This window comes from Candoia aspera, chromosome 3, assembly GCF_035149785.1.
Source record: "Candoia aspera isolate rCanAsp1 chromosome 3, rCanAsp1.hap2, whole genome shotgun sequence".
In the NCBI taxonomy this organism is placed as follows: domain Eukaryota; kingdom Metazoa; phylum Chordata; class Lepidosauria; order Squamata; family Boidae; genus Candoia; species Candoia aspera.
Window position 1 is genome coordinate 32,982,472 of NC_086155.1, and position 21,006 is coordinate 33,003,477.

At 37.6% G+C, this 21,006-nt stretch overlaps 1 protein-coding gene across 1 annotated transcript in view; it reads left to right on the forward strand.

Moving 5' to 3' along the window:
- NDRG3 (NDRG family member 3) overlaps positions 1-21,006 on the forward strand; it is a 52,973-nt gene that overhangs the window by 22,161 nt on the left and 9,806 nt on the right. The window contains exons 2-7 of the mRNA XM_063297259.1: positions 6,403-6,507; positions 8,317-8,352; positions 19,415-19,520; positions 19,743-19,863; positions 20,253-20,315; positions 20,606-20,666. Of these exons, the coding sequence (XP_063153329.1) occupies positions 6,451-6,507; positions 8,317-8,352; positions 19,415-19,520; positions 19,743-19,863; positions 20,253-20,315; positions 20,606-20,666 (444 nt within the window). The 5' untranslated portion in view covers positions 6,403-6,450. The remainder of the gene's footprint in view (positions 1-6,402; positions 6,508-8,316; positions 8,353-19,414; positions 19,521-19,742; positions 19,864-20,252; positions 20,316-20,605; positions 20,667-21,006) is intronic.

Genomic DNA, 21,006 nt, shown 5'->3' on the forward strand with positions numbered 1-21,006 from the left:
TTCTGTAGTAGAGCTATCCTGGGCATTTGTTATCAGAGATAGAGTAGTAAAAAGTGCCCTCACCAGTGCTCCCAGTTATGATTGATAATACTTTAGATCAGTCAGGTATTAATGAGTATTAATGCTATGTAAAGCTGGATGCCGCCCCAAGTCCTGCTGTGCTGCCTCATTGTGGCGGGGGGAGGAGTGTTCCTGGGAGGGATGAACAAAGAACATCAGGAGTGTATATTCCCAGCAGGATCACCCAAGGCATGAAGGTGATACCAGTTACCCAACTAAAGCAAGCAGGCACTTATATTGGGCAGCAGTGATAGAAAACATATACTTAGAAGAAATTCCTTACTTACCAGAACCACTAGTACTAGAAGATGAAGTTAGATGAGCATTCCAGTCATCACCAAGTTGGAAGGCTACAGGAACTGATGGAATACCCTCAGAAATATGGCAAGCAACAGAAGAAGAATCAATAAGGGTTCTAACCAAGCTATGCCAGCAAATCTGGACAGCAACACAGTGGCCAACAGATTGGAAGAGGTCAATCTACATTCCAATATCAAAAAAAGAAGACTTAACAGAGTATGCAAACTACCATACAATATCCTTAATTTCTCCTACTAGCAAAATAATGGTTAGGATCATCCAATGCAGATTAGAACCTTACATGGAAAAAGAGATGCCAGACATTCAAGCTGTTTTTAGAAAAAGTCAAGGAACACAAAACATTATTGCTGATGCATGCTGGATAATTGAGAAAACCAAAGAATACCAAAAAGAACTCAGTATCTGCTTCATTGATTATGGTAAGGCTTTTGATTGTTTCAATCACCTCAAGCTGTGGAACGTGCTCAGAAAAATGGGAATCCCAGAACGTCTCAATGTCCTCATGAGAAACATATGTACACGTCAGGAAGCCACAGTGCAGACAGAACATAGTGAAACAAACTGGTTCTAGATTGGCAAAGGAGCATGACAAGGCTGTATACTTCTCCCCTATTTATTCAACCTCTATGCTGAATATATATTAAGGGAAGCTGGATTGAAAGTAGATGAGCGTGGTTTTAAAATTGGAGGAAGAAAAATCAACAACCTGTGCTATGCTAATGATACTACCTTGATAGCCAAAAATGCAAAGGATTTGCAAGCTCTAATAATGATGGTCAAGGAGGACAGTGAAAAAATGGTACTAAAGTTAAATATAAAGAAGAGTAAACTACTGGCAACATGTAGAACAACCAGCCTTAGAACTGACAGTGAAGATATTGAAACGGTGGATAGCCTTTTAGGATCAAACATAAAGGAAGCAGCAGTCAAGAAATACGCCACAGATTAGCATTTGGTTGAGTGACCATGAGGGCCTTGAAAAAGATATCCAGATGCCATGATGTGTCTATATCTACAAGATCAGAATCATGCAAGCTGTAGTATTCCATATGACACTCTATGTAAGTTGGACTTTGAAGAAGCAGAATAGGAAGAATATTGACGCTTTTGAACTTTGGTGTTGGAGAAGATTCCTGAGTATACTGTGGACAGCTCAGAAAACGAACCAGTAAATCATCAAACAAATCAACCCAGAGTTCTCACTCAAGGTACAAATGACCAGGTAGTAATTATCCTACTTCGGACACATTATGAGAAGACCTAACTCTCTGGAGGAGACTCTAATGCTGCGAAAGGTGGAAGGAAAGGAAAGAAGAAGATGACCAGCAGCAAGGTGGATGGACTCATGGTGTAATGATTGCCTATTCCAATAAAAGGAGTCTCATCAGTGATTACTAGAGAAAACTAATTTATTGAATGAATAGTATGCAAAGTACGAAGAAAGCTGAGAATGAGCAAAAGCGCGCCAAATACAAACTTAAAAAGCCTTGCTCCCGTTGCGAACCCTCCCCTCAGGCTAGCATAGCAACCACCCACCCCAGATGCTAGCAACCATTAGAATCGGCCTGAGAAAGTAACCTTGAACAGCAGAGATAACCCAAACATACATTCCAGCAGATCACAAGTCAGCACAAAGGAAATTTACCAGCGTGGCCAGGCAGGCACGCAACTGCAGCTATGACATGTGAAACGTTACGAGGAACCATAAACATCGGAACGGGAACATGACATACTGCCCCCCCACAAAGAAAAAAACTTAATTGTTAAGGCGCGGGTTTATCAGGGTAAGCAGCGTGAAACTGAGCAACCAAGTGGGGAGAGCGCACATGTTGTGCAGCGACCCACTCTGGATGAGGGAAATGCTTCCAGCGAATCAGATATTGCAGAGTGGAATGGAAACGTCTAGAGTCTAATATTTCCTTGACTTCGAAATGTTGTTGACCATCAATCATTATGGGGGGAGGTGCAGCCGGCTCAGGATGCCAATGGGTAGACTCCACGAATGGTTTAAGCAAACTGCAATGAAAAACAGGGTGTAAGCGCTTGAGATTGTGAGGTAAGTCCAACTTAAAGGTAACAGGATTAATCTGAGCAACAATAGGAAATGGACCTATGAACTTGGGCGCCAGTTTTTTGGATGGTTGAGGGGATTTGATGTATTTGGTGGAAAGGTATACTCTATCCCCTATTTGAAAAAGAGGTTGTGGTGCCCTTTTTTCGTTGGCATGTCGTTGATAAGTGGCTTGAGCATCGGCTAAAGCTTGCTGTAGTTTTGGCCAGGAATCTGCCAGTTGTGAGGCCCAATCGGTCGGGGAGGTGGGTAACTCCAAAGCAGCTACTACATCAGGATGCATTAAGGAACGTGAGCATCCCGAATCAATCATAGCCCATAGTTCCACAGTTTTTGTACGGGAACCGAGCTTAAGTCTCACGGTCAACGTTGGGAAATTTCCACTCACCGAGACATGATCGCGCCCCTCTTCTTCCACCTGCTCCTTGGCGCTTTTTAGAGCAGGTGGCTGGAGTTTTCCGCCGGTTGGGAGGCTTCTTTTTCGTCTTGTCCCCCATAAAACAAGTCCACATCCTCCACCAGCTCTGCTACCGTCGCTTTCAGCTTCCTCGGTGCCACTGGTGATTTCCCCCCCGATCTGTCTCTCCGTTCCTCTGGTTTCTTGCGGGGACATGCAGCTGCCAGGTGCCCCTCCTTTCCACACCACAGGCACAATCCTTTGGCAAAACGGCTTTCTTTTTCCTCTTGCCATGACCGTCTCACTGGTTTGCTAGCAGTAGCTGCTGGCCTTGTAGGTTTCCCCATCGCTTGTTGTTTGGGACCTCTTTTAGTTTGAGTATACTTAGCTTGGGCTTGCTCAACCTTCGCAGCCAATTGTATCCACTCATACAGCGTGGCTGGGTCGCCCCATACAACTGCCCATCGTAGTATATCTGGTCTTAGTCCATCTTCGAACATCTCTACAAGGGTGGTGGCAGACCAATCCTCTACTTTGCCGGAGAGTGCTTGAAACTCCAGCGCATAATCCGAGACTGATCTGGAGCCTTGAACCAACTCCCTTAGGGCTACCTTTGCTTTTTCCTCAGCTAGAGGATCACCAAAATGCATTTTCATTGCCCACATGAAATCATCAAAGCAATCCAACTCCAAAGCGTCCATGTCAACCAGTCGCACGAACCAGTCTGCTGCCCTCTCCTCTAGTTGGGCCGCGACAGCATTAATCTTAGCCCGCTCAGAACGAAACACGCTCCCAAACTCTTCCATATTGCTGTGTGCATTAGTCAAAAAAAATGACAGCTTTGTAGGATCCCCATTAAACTTCACATTAAAGTCTCGATATCGGACCCGGGTTGGGCTATCGTGTCTCTTTTTGTGCTTTGCCTTTCGTGGCTGTGGTGGCTCTTCCTCCTGCACCTCTGGCGCTATTTCTTGAGCCTCTGCCAGTCGAACTTTCACACGTCTCCCCCCCTCCCGGCTCCGTCCTCTCTCCTTCTGCTCCCTACTTGGGGTAGGTAAGGAGGCTTTCTTTGGAGGCCTGCTCGGCGGGGGCTCTCCCCCCCAATATTTCCGTTGCTTTCCCTGTTTGTCTACTGGGGGAGGGGGGGTTGGGGACGCGGAGGTGTCAGGAGAGTCACTACCTTCTTCACCTCCCGTCTTTTCCTTTTTCTGAGTGTCCCTGGTAAAGGTTAACTTTGCCAACAAATCCTCTATGGATTTCATCCTCGCCTCCAGCTGCTGGGATTTCTCCGTCTCCATCTCCGTTGGTGTCACTGCTCTCGTCCTTTTGGTGATCTGCACGGTCGGAAACAGCGAGGAATACACCGGCTTGGCTGGGGCTGGTGGCGACCCATACAAGGGTCCCTCCGTCTTCTTGACTACCACTGACTTCACTGCCTTCTCCGTATCGCAACTGGAATCCGTTGCCTCGGAGAGGTCATCCAACCCTGGCGTGAGAGTCCCCTCTCTCCGCGGTCCCATGGGCTCTTTTTCCCCACCTCTGGAGAGCTTATTTTCCCCCGAGCCGGTGGTTGAGGTTGGGGCAGTTTCAGTCATCGCTAATTAAACTCCTCACAGGAAACTGGATGGATGCTAGCGGACTGATATTAAAGATTCTCAGCTTTATGTAATGATTGCCTATTCCAATAAAATGAGTCTCATCAGTGATTACTAGAGAAAACTAATTTATTGAATGAATAGTATGCAAAGTACGAAGAAAGCTGAGAATGAGCAAAAGCGCGCCAAATATAAACTTTAAAAGCCTTGCTCCCATTGCGAACCCTCCCCTCAGGCTAGCATAGCAACCACCCACCCCAGATGCTAGCAACCGTTAGAATTGGCCTGAGAAAGTAACCTTGAACAGCAGAGATAACCCAAACATACATTCCAGCAGATCACAAGTCAGCACAAAGGAAATTTACCAGTGTGGCCAGGCAGGCACGCAACTGCAGCTATGACATGTGAAACGTTACGAGGAACCATAAACATCGGAACGGGAACATGACACATGGTGGTAATGAGTGAACTCTTGGAAGACCTGAAAGACCAGGTTAGGGACAGAGCGTCATGGAGAAGATCTATATAGTTGCTAAGAGTCAACAATGATTTGCTGGTACATAATCAATTAAAAAAAAAGCTGGATGGCTGACCATTCAGGCATATCTTTTTATGTGGTGCTTCCATTACATTTTTTTCTGAGCTATTTAAAAGCAAGCTGTGCTCAAATATAAGAGAATAGAGAATAGGGATAATGCCCAACCTGGAGGTTTCATAATCTTCCAGTAAAGAAACTACTACTTTAACTCTGCAGCAAGCTTCTACCATGTTAGAGACTATATTGCTTTGTTTCTTTTTGGTGGAGCAAAAACTGAAATGGAGACTTGATTGCCAGCTGTTGCAAAATAAACACTTTGCAAAGAAGGCAGTTAATACTCTTAACTCTTGGGTAACTATGAGTGTAATGGCTTGTAAAGCTACCATTACAAAAAAATTTATTAGTGAATCAATGGGATAGTTTTTTGCAAAATACTATCACTTAAACCAGGGAAAGAAAACTGGAGACTCCAAGGTCTCACAAGGTCCTTGAACTCATTTTTGCAGCCCCGTAATTTAAAAATAGCAAACACCTCTTTCTCCAAATATCCACAAAATACCAGAGAAAACCATTTTTGTTCATGTAACATTGTACTGTACCTTTTGCATAATCAAGCCCCTGCTACTATCCTCCCTTTATCAAAAATGTTTAGCCCTGGCCATCAAGTTGCTGTCTGTTTCTGACTTAAAACTTTCTAAAAGAGTCAGCAACATATTTATGTCTGGCAAAAATCAATATACCAATTTTATTACTGTAGTTTTAAAACTGAAGAGTAATTTTAAAAATAATGTAAATTTAATTTGGCAATAATAAATGAACTTTATTAAAATATACTCAAGATGCTTTCTGGGCATTATATTTTATGTACCTGCTGTAATCCTGATTTTATACAAACTAGACCTCGTTCAAAGGATGAAATGGAGGCGAAAACTAAGCAAGGCAAAGCTGTCAACGGCTCAGCTTTATTGGCCTGAAGTCAACTTGTAAACATTTTCACAGCAATAAAATAAGTGAAGGGGTATATAATTTGTCTTTTTATCTCCCTCAGCTGTTTCTAAAAACATAAGTAGTGTATTTCTTTCTTGTTCTTACTTAAAGAATATTAAGAAAGTTAAATTGCATTACACTACTGCTATTTTGTGTGTGATGCTGCCTTACAGAGGATATAATGAGGCATGGAGTATCAAAACAGGCCCCTGATTTCAATGTTTAGCTTCTTCCAGAAGTATCACTCAATGTTTATGATTCAGCCAGACATACTGTACATTCATCTTTGTGAAAAGAGGAAGAAGTTACTAGTCCCAGAGGCTTCAACATAGCCTCTGACTGAGAATCCACAGTCTACAGTTTAATACATTCTGTTTTCATCAGGGATCATTTCCAGCATTGTAAACCATTTTTTTTTCTGTTTTGCTTTTAGGAGGAGTACTTTGCTGTTCAACAGTGAATCTCATTGATTTCAATAAACATGGATGAATTGCAAGATGTCCAGCTGACAGAAATTAAACCCCTCCTAAATAATAAGGTAATAAGAGTTGAGTCTGAGCATGAGAAAAACTCTAGCCTTTTTGTACTGTGTGCCAGCTATGTGTAGGAAGGGTATATATTACAGTTTTTTCATGCTGGGTGTAGAATTTAATTCACTGAGAAAGTCCATTGAAAAGTCTTTTAAAAGTTCCTATATTTAATATAGAAAGACAGTTCTTCTCCCAAATACGCTTGCCTCTCTTTTCTCTCTGGAACGAATTCTAGGTTTCAGATTTCATGGAGCAAGGTCTTAATCCTTGCTGTTACTCACTGAAGTCCCATACATATTGATTTCAAACAGTCTTGTGGCATTTCAAAGATGAACAAATCTATTATGGTTAAGCTTTTGTTGATTGAAGTCTACTTTAAAATGTGAAAGGCATTATAATTGCTATAAAAAGTATTTATAAATATTCAAGCATATTTTTAGTAAAATCTTTAAAGGAAGGCAGGGGGAAAAGCTCCAGGGGACAGGAGGCTGTAGTGCTTCATGGCCCCATGTAGTTATGTGCCCTTGCAATTGGTAGCATAAGCAGACTATATTATGCAATGATCTTGTGATATATTTATTAAGAAATGTTGATCTCTGTTTTGCATTATGCAGAGTTTCAGATACCTAAATACCCCAAAATTAAGGCTATTATTTTGTTTTGTTTTTATGCTGTTTATTAGATTAGCTACTCTGTATAGAGAGCATAGCAGGAATGTTGCCTAAGTAAACAAATTAGAAGGCTAACTTGAACTTCAACAGTACCATTTCATCTTTGACTTTGATGAAGTTTCTTCAGCTGAAAATTTAAATCAGTACACTTTTGAGGGGTATGCCCATGTGTACATGTTTTGTGTTTCTGAATAATGTGATTTTTTATTTGTCTGGAGTGAAATATAGTGTAACAGCCCAAAGTTCCAGCTACTTCTTCAAAATCTTGTTTCCCTGGTTACTTTTGCTCTAACTTAAGGATGTTCTGTTTGTTTTATACCTAAACTTTTATATTTATCCCTCTCCCTCTCTCTCTCATATTTGTACTTATTTATTGCAACATAGTATTTGTTCCTGAATATAGATATTAGCACTTTTTTAAAAAAGAAAACCCTTTTTATATATAGCAGTTATATGAAATGTGTATGAAATCTAGAAAATCAAAATTAAATCCAGCAATAAATTATAAATAATAACCAACATCTTGAAGAAGTGTTAAGAATATAGGAAACTTCCTTCTGTCAAAACTGATCATTCATCTATCTGGCTCAGTATTGTTGGTGGGAATGATAAGGAGTGATTCTTGGGCCCTTTTTGCATGCAAAGCAACCATCATTCAGCAGTAGTCCCATTGTTGCAATGTATGCATGCTTTTAGCTTACATAATGATGGGTCTTTTGAAATACACTTGAAAATAAAAATTTGAATCTATGGTGAAGAACTGGGTCATAAAACCTGGAACTTGTACATTAACAGTTGTGTTAGCATTTGTTCCTTGAGAATCTCCATTTTGATGTTAATAAAATGTCTAAGATCTATACATTTATAGATGTGTATGATTGTTGTGCAACTGCCCTACTATTCTTCTATTATTCTTCTACTAGTCTTAGTATTTCCATCATGATATGGAATAGACTAATTTCTAGGGTAAAAGGCTAGGGGGAGGCAAATTGTGACTGTTGTGTACTTTTTTATTCCTGTTCAGTACAGGGAGCTTCAGCTCAGTACTATAATTTTGTTGCAATTAAAGTGCTGGCATAAGCTTTTCAAATGGATGCAAAGCAAAGTTTGTGGTTTGTTGATCAATGGCCATTCTTATATTGACAGAATTCAGCTCGAAACTTTCAGGACTTTGACTGTCAGGTAAGTACTCAGAGTGGAATGCTTGTCTTTGTCAGTCTTTTCTAGTTTCAAATTAAATTTTGAAGATGACATTGAAAAATCTGTAGGCCATTGCTTACCATATTCTTGTTCTTGGCCATCTGAATGTTGAAAAACTTGTGTCTGTCTGCCACTAAGCCACAAGAGTCAGGTTTGGAGATGATTGTTTCCCATCAGCTTATGAACCAAAATGAGCCTAACATTGCTGCAGTTATATAAAGTATTCCTTGGATGCAAATCTACATTCTGTTAAAGCTGTTTTTCCACTTGTCAGAATGGCCATATCACATTTTAGACTCTTTTCCTATCTAACTCCTAATCTTTGGAATCAACTTCCCCTCAGATTACATTTGGAGTGTGATTTTATGAAGTTTAAAAAGCCTAAAAGCTGCACTTTTTCAGAGTTTTCCTTTATAAAGTTGAAAGAACCATTCTTTCTGGTTACAATATCCAATACCAGTTTAGATTATGATAGCGCTATGGTTTAGGAAGGAAGGAAGGATGCTTGTTTATACTATGTTGTGATTTTCTTGTCTCTTTGAACTGTGATTAAGGTGTAGGCCAATACCAAATAGAAATACTACTATTACCACAATTAAATGCCTCAGAAACTAGTGAAATCGAAGAGAATAAAAATGCACAAATTGTAAATCGTTACTATTAGTGATGTAAAATCCATTCTATTTTAGTGAGTGATGAATTTTTCAGTCTGTGATTTGCCCTATTATCCTGTGTTGTCTTAATCATATTTCTTCCTTAAATGGAAAATTTTACTCTTTTTTTTTTTTTTTGGTTATAGGTTTGTTTTTAGAACTGTATTGCAAAATATAGGCAAAATCTGCTTTTATTTTTAAGATATTTTACTTTGTAAAATATACAAAATATATTTATATATTAAAGAGTATAGTGACTAATTATATTTCTAGTATTAATTGCTTTGTTTTTTTAAAAAATTGATATATATCAGCTCCATTTATCTTTTCTAAAATAACACATCCCTCCAGAAAAAAATATGATAAAATGCCAGTCCAATTCATTCTATTTCATTTATACACATAAATATAGAAATCAGGTTTCAGTTAAATTATCTTTTAGCAAAAAAGTTACTTATCTGCTGTGATGGCTGCATTTTTCTAATAGAACTACTTGTCATATATTAGAGTTTGCCAGACCAGGATTATGTATGTTCTTATTAGCTTCTGGTGGATTTCCATCATTACAGAAGTTGCTTTGTGGCATGTTTGGCTTGAAAATTCCTCAGAAATAGATAATTTTGACAAATGAGGATTTGATACTTCTTACTGGAGCACTTGAGATATTTCCCCAACACTTTTTGCCCAGAAAATTTATATGCTATCCAAATATATGTTTGCACATTTTGCATCTTTCACTCCAGTACAAATATTACAGCACATTATTCATATGAAGAATCTGATGTGAATTTTAACTATCATATGTCATCTATGTAGGGCTCAGACAGAACCTGTAACATCTGAGTTGCCATGCTTTGAAAGAGGTTTACATTTGAAAGGAGTGGGCAATTTAAGAATATGAAATCAAAATGAGAAAACATATATAATTTCTGTGGATTGACGTTACATGCAAATGAGTTTGGTTGTTCTCTTGTATCTTCTTGCTAGGCATACATCTTCCTGATCTTTTATTTGTGGTTTTTTAACTTTATTATAGTTTCAAAATACAAATAAAATACAAAGTATAGGAAAGATTGAAGAAAGAACTAAAAGAAAAAAGACAAACTAAAAAGGTGCAGAAATAGTTAGAAAGAAATACAAAGACAGTGACTTCCAACTTTCTCCAACACAGGTATAAACACAAATATAATACGTTAATCTTTTACTGTAATCTAAACCTTAATAAACATTATTCCGATAGATAATAACAATTGAATCGTCAAAGCCCAAAATCAATTTTTTTTTTCAGATACAAGCAAATAGTCCAAAAGCGAAACAGAAACAAATCCAGTCATGGTGTTTTCTCTTATCAGTGCTGTCAGTTTCCCCATCTCCACCAATTCCAGTAATTTCACCATCCATTCTTTGACTGTGGGCTGATCTTTTACTCATTGTTGTTCCAGTGTGCTGTTCAGTTTTGTGCAAATGTGAATTTGATATAACCGAATAAAAGTGTATTATGAAGAATCTCTCCTCAGGGCACCCATCTCAAAGAGCATAAATCTGTCATCCCAGGTAACCCAACCCAAGCAAGGATCTAAGGGAACCAAAAAGCATAGTAGGGCGACTTAAGCCAGATGTGCCACATGTAACACAGAGCAATACTGTCAAAAAGAATATGAACTGAGCTCTGCATAAGTGGTGCTTGATACCTTTTTTTCTTAGTAGTTGGAGTGGATGGGCTTGTGACCATAGCAACCACTGAATGGAATAGCTCTTTGCTATTGTTTTCTATTGCTCTTCTTAACATTTAGCTCCATAAACGACTGATAAAAGCTGATAAATTTGTGTCATGTTTATTACAACTTCTGAGGACCGCTGCCATCTATGCATATAGCATGGATAGCAATAATAAACAAACAGTTCTTTAGGAAGGCAGCTATGAGCAAAAGAGTCATTAAACCATCCATGGATATCAGTTGCTTTGCCTTTGATAAGCCAAAGTAATGCATGATCATCTCTTTTATGCTTTTATCAGAAAAACAAATGTGCATGTCCTGGATTAGGCAGTGTCATTATGTCAAAAAATAATTTTATGCCACTGACATTGCTCAGATAATTGAGTTCAGAGTTCAGGATATAATGAAGATGTGTGTCTGCATACTCCAGTTTTTAAATGGCTTGGGTATACTGTGGATTAAACAGAAATGCAGAAATTCTGTAGTTTCTAAAGCAGTGAAAGGGTGTCATATTCTTTAACATACTGTATTTCAGATGCATTTATACTTAAAGTAATTTATTAAAAGTGAAACCTTTAGTTCATTACTGCAAGGTTGTAAAAACTATTGATTTTTCAGACCTTTTTTTTACGTGTAACCTTTATGGGTAAAAGTAAAAAATACAGTTAGCATTAATTTGCTGCAAGTGTTCTATAGAACATCATCATTCATATCTAACCTCAGGAAAGTTGAGCACTTTTATGCAAAACTGCTGTTTTAGGGGCATTAGTTGAACATGCAAGCTTTTTAGTGGGTACAATTAGTAGGTCCTGGGAAGTGGTAGCATCTAGCCTACCTCTTCTGGGCTCAGTAGCTAAGGAGGGATGGACCAGGTTTGTGAGAATTAAACTGGGCAGAAGTGTCAGTACATATAGTATAAATGGCCAACCGCCCGTCAGCTTCAGGGCCATGAAGCACATTGAGAGTCTTTTATAACAGGAACAAGAGGTGACAGAACTGAACTAAACCGTCATACTTGGGAATGAGGCAGTTTGCATTCACGCTGTGACAGAGGGGAATCAATTGTTTTATAATGCTTCCTTCTAATATGCAAAAAAGATCCTTATTTATCATTATTTGCTGTTTTGTGCATCTGAGCGCTATTAGCTAAGTTCAGGGCTAGCAGCTGAGCCATGCTGAATCATGCGTCCAGTAATTTCTACCTAGGTTTTGTAGAAGGAACCTGACATGGTTCATTCTTGGATGGGAGACCACCAGAAAATTCCAGGACCATAAACTAAAAAATGTTTGAAGCCTGTCTTAGCACAGTGGTTTGACTTTGTAAATAAGACACAGTCTTGACTGTGCTGGAGGCAGTAAGTATCCATAGTTAAATATTCCTAGGTGGGAGATCACTTAAGACTCCATGTACATGCTGCCTTGAATTCCATATGAGAAAAGAACAGCTTATAAATGGAATTAAGTGGTGTTTCTGCATGTCTCTGTGTGGATCGATGGGCTGCTACTATGTCTTTTTTTTTAAAATTAAAAACATGTAAAAGCAATATTGAAGGTGTTGTAATCTGTCTATACTATGCTGGAGAGCTATAGTGGTTGAAGACTAGACAGAATCATTAAAATTATTTGTTAAACTATACACCAAGTTAATATGTGAACAAAATCCTGACACAGATTGTTGTTTATCACAGGTATATGATTTGATGTATTAATTTTATTGCTTTTCTATAGGTTCTGTGTCTGTGACAGAAAGTAGAATGTATCTCTTTGAATTTTGCAAATTATTAAATACATTATTTTTAAAATCCGAATCTTATCAATATACATTAAGCTTTATTGTCTTCGTAAGAAATCAAATCAGACTAAATGTTTCTAGTCTAGCATACTGTTTTACTTTTTCTGTAGTAGCCAGATGCATTCAGGTTTTCCACTGTTATTAGCACTCTTCTGATTGTGTCCCTTATATACTGAAAGTACTATATGTGCATTGTAATTATTAGCCATTGATAACCTTACCTTGCATGATTTTTTTTCATATTTGTTTTTTATTTATGTATTGCTCTTCCTCCCAGAAGATTAAAGACTTTATCACATACCACTATATAAACCTTATATACATAACCTCCAAGTCAGTCTTGGCTTGTGGTGACTGTCTGGACAAGTCCCTGCAGTTTTCTTTGCAACATTTTTGGAAGTAGTTTGCCTTTCTTCTTCCTAGGGCTGAGAGTGAGTGAGTTGGCCATCATCACCAAGCTGGCTTCATGCCTAAGGCAGGACTAGAATCTCTTGGTTTCTAGCCTGATGCTAAAAACCATGACAACAAACTGGCTCTCTAGATAAATTAGGAAATATAATTAACATAATTAAAATATATAGCTATGACATTTAAACAGATACGATTTGGATTTTTGAAAACATTTAAAAATTACTTCCTTCAGTTCTGGAAATAATGTGATCTAGAGCAATGTTCTCAATTGGTGGGGAACATGCAGATAGAAGTAGTGTAGGGCATTAAACTTTGTAGTCCTTAAATTTTAATGTAAATGATAAATATAACAACACAATACATTTATACATATGTATGTCCTTCTTGGAAAAAGTGAACTTTTAGTTTCATGCTGGTGTGACTCAGATTCTTTAGTAGAGTGATTGGTGGGGCTTAAGAGAAGTGATTGAGGAACACAGAGGAACATTCTTCAGTGTGGACTTCATTTATGTGATTCATCTTGGCTTAAGCTATGCTTGAGTAGAATTACTGTATAATTTGGAGTAGCTTTGATTTTTAGTGACTTACTAGTATGTTCGGTTTTTCACAGTGCCCCATTTCAATTTTTATGGGAGCTAGCATGGTAATTGCTTGAACAGTATATCCTTAAAGGCATCCCTTTTCAGGGTATTGTTTTCTCCAACTAGAATATTCCGTTCTCTAATTTGCTCACTTCTCATTGTCTTGGGGAATTTGGGCTCCCAAACTTTTACATATATTTCTAGATGTATTAGAGGTGTCCTAAACATGTTTCTTGTTTCTCAGTGGCCCTCAGTGCATTTGAGTTTGCTATCAGTGGGGCTTTTTTTCAATGTATTTTTTCCCCAGTTAACCCATCTCAGCTCAGACCCACTGTATGCTTTTAGAGAACTGCTGTTTATTCCTTTTTATACTTGTAAATCCTACAATTTGTCATACATTTTGAGCAGATGACAGATAAAATGATCTCTAAGGTTGGTGTGTGAATGGACAGATGGTAACACTGACAGACATAGTTAATAAAGCCATGGGGAAGTTTTATTGTCCATCTTTCAATTGAAGAATTTAGTGCTGCAGAAGATCATCTGTTTTCCTCTGTTTTGTTGTTGCTACTTGTCATGAATTTATTGTGATCTAATCTCTGCATCAAATTATCATGCTGTATGTACTTGTTATAAGGGAAAATATTGTTTCCATTATTAAATGGAAGCTAAAAGAAGACTTGACACAAATGGTTATTGCTGTTTTTATTGATTGATTTGTATCCCATCATTTTGTCCAGAGCCTAGAAATACAGATGAATTTTTGACATACCAGTTTACTAGAATGAATAAAAGGTCAAGAATATAGCTTGCATTAATTATTAAGCATTAAATTAACTCACAGGTTCTTATTGTCGAACATGTAGCACCCCAGTAGATGTCTGTATCCTGGGTGGAGAGTTTAAAGTTGTTCTCTTTGTGTCTCAGATCCCTCTTTTCCTCTGTGTTTAAATTGGAGGAGAACCTTCAATTAGTGTGTATGGAAGGTTTTGTATATTTTACCATTCTCTCAGAGGAGGGGGATTTCAGAAATTAAATGGTTGCAGGAGGAAAGTATCCTGTGTTCTTATTTCAGAGTTGAAACTAAAATCAGCTGCTGGTATGCAATTACTATAAAATGTAGTTTACTCAGAGAGGAAATATTACATGCTTAGATACCACTGGTGGCCATAGAACAGTATTGGAAAACACTAGGATACCAGAGACTTTCTAGTGGTGCTGTGGAAATTTATTTTTTAAAATCATCTCTAGTACTATTGTCTGAAAATGTGGTCCTTGGCCAAAAAAGGAAAATCCTATCCTAGGAATTCATAATTCTGTAGCAGTCATACCAACAAATAGGTACATGGATATGTGTTTAAAATAATTTCACTAGGATAATTTCACTATTCACCTTTACACAGACCAGTTGAGCATGGTTGAATTTGTGGTACATCGGTTTAATACTTCAGACATTTAACAGCATATATTTATTGATATCAATAGAACTTAAATACACTTTTCCCCCCAACATGTATTATATTTAACACTTTTATGGATTTTGGAGGAAAGCAGATTCAACAGGCAAACATTGTTGATTTAGAACTTAAATGATTTCTCATTTAAAGAATTGTGTTTTGTGATGTTTATATTATGATTATTTCAAAGTATGCTTTCAGTTACATTTTAGGCAACAATTTTGATATTCTTCTGCATTTTGCACAACTGCCTACCTCAAAAGGTAATGGTATGATGGGTATGTTCATAGGTAGTTTTTGGCAAAAGTATGCAGAATAGAGAAATGTATTTCCTTGTATAATGTCAAAAATGACTGAAGAATGAATCTTCATAATGACATGGTATACAAGACACCATTGAAATTTATATGACTATAAACATTGCATAGATTTGTTCAGGCTTAATGAACTTACTAAGGAATATAAAATAATTTACAGCAGTTGGGAACAATCTCTTCTTCATCTGATTTTGTAATCCCAGTATTGCTTGTTTAGGCAGACTTACAGTCACTAAATTATGTTATGGACCCTAATATAGTTTGCCTGACATCGATGAACTGAACTTCTTCCTGGAGTCCTTTCCTTGTCAGAAAGAGATTTTTTACAGGGGAAATATATGACCCCAGGCAGCAAGAAGAGAATGCAAAACCCCTTCATAACGGTGTGATATCTGTAATATTTATAAAAACTGATTACTTTATGAAACTTTGTTAACAATGCTTTAAAGTAATTACGAAGTTCTGTTGATGTTAAAAGATAATGTAGTGACAACCCTAACTTCAGAAATATGTTTAAGAGACATATGACTTATTTCCTAATTGCTGGAGAGCTCAGTTATTTTGTATTTCAGAAGATTTACTGGCTGTTGTTTTTGGAACGTGAAGGGCTTTTGGTCGTGCTTTTGACATCTTCTCTTCTGCTAACACACGTGGTAGTTTTTAGAAGCTGTAGAAGAGAGATGGTCCTATGGGTCTTGTCAAAGTGAGTGAGCCTTAAGATGTTCTCCCCTACTTCAGTCAGAAAGAGAAAGAAATCTTTATTGCAGTCAAATATCAGTACGTAATAAAACTCAGTGGTATAAAACAGGTTACATATATATAAAAAAGACAAAATCATAAAATTAACTGGGCTTATCACTCAGTGCATTTTGCACAGGACATAGCAGAATTTAGCTCCAGTCAAGGTAACAGAATCATAAATATCTAAAAGTAAAAACTAAGTAAAATTTATCAGAATAACTGGAAATTTGCTTAAATGTGGGGTTATCAACTCTGATTGTGGGCCAGCATAAAACAAACAATACAATGAAATGTGTGTAACAGTTTCAGTAGCACTTTGGGATACCTTTGTATCTTCCTTCTAGGACTGCATTAGGAAGGGTATCAATTTGAGCCAAGGAGAATGCCCTCTTATATTTAGGAATTTTAATTTTACTTAAGTATGCCAGATGCCAGGTCTAATTAGATATCAGTATCTTTAATTTGCTGCCTCGACATTATTATTGCATGCTCATACCCAAATGTGCAAAATTGGGTTAATGAAAATCCAAGGAGCTCCCATTTTTGCCTACAGTATTACTTTGGACCAGGATGACACAAAGTAAGGATCTGAGATGTCAGACCTACAGAGGCAAAGTATATTTTAGTCTAATGAGAGGCATACTGTGACTTGGCTTCCCCCTGTGCCATTGACTCCAATATGATTGCCTACGTTCCATCTTTATCCTTACTTGGTACTAAGACTTACTGAACTTGAGAAGGGAGCATTTCTGAACAAGTATGCATCAGATTGTTCTGGTAAAGCCCATCCTGTCTTGTCTTCTGAGCATTCTTCTTTCCAAATGAGCTTATTCAGATAAGCTATTTCTTGATGAAAACATTTGGTTCCCTGTCCCTCTTAATTGCCTTTATTCACATTCTTCTTTTTATATCAACATTATGTTTGGGGACAACATGCTGAATGTGTAACTCCTTAGTAGTTTAGAAATAGATATTTCTCAAACGTGCTTATTAGAGAATTTATCAGGATTTCTTTTAGTGACAGCTTCTTGTATAATGTAGTCTTAGAAAGGTAAGCTCTTTGTTGAACCTAACAGTATAGTCTGATTTCAAGTTCTTTGTATTTTGTGCATTCTGGGAGAAAGCTGAGTTGATCACTTTCCCTTTAGCAGTCAACCATAATCATCTAAAAATGGATGTAAAAGAACATGGCGTCTAAACAAAGTTATACTGTACTCACATGCTGGAATATGTTCAGACAAAATTGCTGATTGAACTCTGTCCTTTGGCACATCTTGAGTTGTTGGGATCATTGTATACATAATTGGCTTACATTTCACAAAGTAACCACTCTAGATTTACACTTTCATCTATTTATATAGAATACCATAGAAACCAGTGTTGCTTGCATAGACTCTGTTGCTGTTCTGTTAATATTTTTGCTCTGTGTAGGTTTGAATAATTTAATTTACTGTGCTACTTTATATTTGAGCAACTGGCTTAGCATGATTTTTACTTCAAAACTAATAAATTTGGACTATTTATTCAGAGTCTAAGGTAAATGCACATCTATAAAGGACTAAAGCCACGTATTGGATGGAACATAAGCAATTTTGCTCCTGTTTGTCAGGATTTTTCAAATCTTACAACTGCCATAGATGAGAAGTACTTCTTTGTGGTTGTTGCTCTGTTCAGACACCAAAGTGTCCACAGAGTGGAGGTACTGTAGTTTGAAAATATATCAGTATTCCAACATTTTGACTCAATAAGGAACTGAGTTACACAGAAGGGTTTCCTGTCTATAGCATCCAGACTGGATCTAAGTTGGACAAAACAGAGTTGATGAGATACAGGGTAACAAGGTTCGAATGCAAACAGATTAACAGAAGAAGGCAGTATCAAGAAAAAAAATAAGCTGTGATGATGTAGTAAAGGCCTTTGACAAGCTTTATTGCATCCAGTAATTATTGGATTGTTACTGTGCTATGGAAATCTATATTGAAGGATGTTGACTGTGAGACAGTATGGCAAAGTAAATAATGCTATGTAGATATCTCCTACTGTGTTTGATGGGGGAGGGGTTATATCAAAACTTGCAAACCTGACATATTCCTACTAACTAAAATTCTTCTGCCTTAAAACTATGAGTTGCTGCTTCATGGCATAATAGCAATATGGTCAGTTTGTGTGAGTTTTGAATGTTTTCCAGGCCAATTCTGTTCTGACTGCTGGGCTGCCTTACTGCATAATTCTTTTCTGTTTCATCAAAATTGATTAACCTGACTCTGGGCTTTTATCTGATCAGAATGTCTTAAAAATGGAAGGTGTGGTGCTGTAGTTGATGTCATAAAAATCACATGAGGGATGTGAGCTGCCTTACTGTATTTTGCCATAATGCTAAAGAAGTAGATGAAGTTTAAAGTTACATTTACATGTGGTGCCCAGCAGAAACACCCATGTTTGTATCATGGGATCAATCATCAACCAAGGAGGATTGACTGGACTGCATTCTCCATAGTATCCAGCAGGATGTACAACCTGAGACCCCATGGCTGCATGGAGTCACACATTCTCAGGAATCCCTCCCAGAGATTCAACTGAATTACACTTTCAAATGGAAAGTCAGTTGGGAGCATCAGACAGGCTATGCTTAATTTAGGTAATTTTTAAACTACATTTATTTTTATTGGCCCCTCCATTTTTAGGAGTGTGATACTTAGTATGCCACCCAAAGGCAAAGTGTGGGCCCCAACCCCCGCCCCCAAAGATTGGGTTCACCAGATGTATAAGCTAAAGAATTAGTTCGGTATAATCTATTTTTTATAATACAGGCACAATCTAATCCTTGTGCAGGTTCTTTAATTCCTGTTTTAGGGTTGTAGCATATTCTAAAGAGGGCTTCTAGCATGCCCCTTAGAGCAATATTTTCTCTCTCCTTCCTTTTTTTCTCAGCTTAGAGTTTAGAGCTGAGTCTTACAACATTTGAAGGCATTTTGAATTTCAGTTGGACTATATTTTACTGCCCTGTTTCAATTTTTTTGAATACATTGGAAAAGCACATATCTACCATTCCTTAATGAAAACTGAAAGAGTACAAAAATGAATCTTTTCTGTTTTAACATCCACTATATGGAATTCCTCTCTTTGAATGGCTCTTGAAATGTAAGATTCACTATTTGATGAGATATTTGTTTAAAAATTTTTTTGTAGAAACATTGTTTTCTGATCAGGAGGCCTTTGCTGCAGGTTAATATAATCCTTTTTATTCTCTGATGTTCTCAGTTTTTGGACTATTTATTAGTAAGTCAGCTACTGGACACTTACCACAGCTATGCCATGTTATCTCTGTAGAGATTGTTGTTTTCTGATCTCAGAATGGACATTTCCTTCTGTAGGAGCATGACATCGAGACAGCTTATGGAGTTGTCCATGTCACTATGCGGGGCACTTCAAAGGGAAATCGACCCATCATCCTTACATATCATGATATTGGCCTCAACCGTGAGTCCTTTTTTTCTTAGTGTTTTCATATGCTGACTCAGACTATAGTCATATTCACATTTTCAAAATAGAGTTTGATGCTGAAGCATTTCTTTTAATTTGCCATGATCAGAGTACAAAGCATGAACCTTACAAGTCTTAAGTTGTAGTTACTTTTTATAGAAGTAAAGATCAGGGAATGGAGTGGTGCTTTCATGGTCATGCTGTGGGTTTGTCCTGCAGATAAGTCCTGCTTCAACACTTTCTTCAATTTTGAAGACATGCAAGAAATCACACAACACTTTGCTGTATGCCATGTTGATGCACCTGGACAACAAGAGGGGGCTCCTCCTTTCCCTTCTGGGTAAGTGAAATAATATTCCTTTGATCCAGAAAGTTTATGATTGAAATAGAAAGGGAAATAGCCAGATTTCCAGTATTGGCCTATGTAGAGAATCTTACCTGACTTGGAAGAGATAGAAATACAAGTAGGAATGATCTCATAGGTGAAGGCACGTAGATTTATTCCTGGTAGGACAAGTCTTTTGTGAGACCTTTTGGCTTCTCAATTGAATACCTTTTGATCAGCACAAATCCATACTCTGACTAACCACACCCTAGAATCTGTTATTGTGTTGCTGTTGAAATCTCTTTGCAGAATGGTATATGTTTGAAGAGCTAGCCTTGAAATAAAGTTCCTTTATGTCAGCTTCTGGAGGCTTTTTTAACTAGCATCATCTTTTATGATTTCAGATACCAGTATCCTAGTACTGATGAACTTGCTGAAATGCTTCCTGCTGTTCTTACGCACCTGAGGCAAGTATGCAGAATAACCCTGGCTTTCTTTTATTTATCAATCACAGATGCTAAATAGCCTTTCCTTGATGCTTGACCAGAAAGAAAAGGAATAGCTGTGATCATATTGCATAAAAGCAAATGGTTGTAAAGTTTATTCAGATGCCATGTGTAGAATCTTTCTTATTCCTTACCAGAAATCATATGAAAGAGAATTGTATAAGTGATGTGCAGTTAACATAATCAATACAATGGGACCTGCTGATGGAAAGGGTACTGAGGGATTCTCTTCATTTTAAACTCTTTTCCAGCCTAAAAAGTGTAATTGGAATAGGAGTTGGGGCTGGTGCTTATATCCTCAGCAGGTTTGCGGTAAGTAGCATTTGTCTGTGCTCATTTCCTTGTTTGAACAAATTAAGTCTCTGTAGGCCAGCGTTTCTCAACTTTCTGACCCTGGAGGAACCCTTTAAATATTTTTCAGGCCTCAGGGAACCCTGGCACATTCAGGCTCAAATATAGGCCAGACGTTACAAAATTATTATATTTGTTTTATGTGTAGGCCTGTATATATGCATTAACGGTGTTCTCCAACTAAAAATAAAGAATGAAACTTACCTCTTTAATGTGAAGTTGCCTGAATTTGAAATAATTTTTAAATAAATCATGGTCTCCCAAGGAACCCCTAGTGACCTCTTGCAGAACCCTAGGGTTC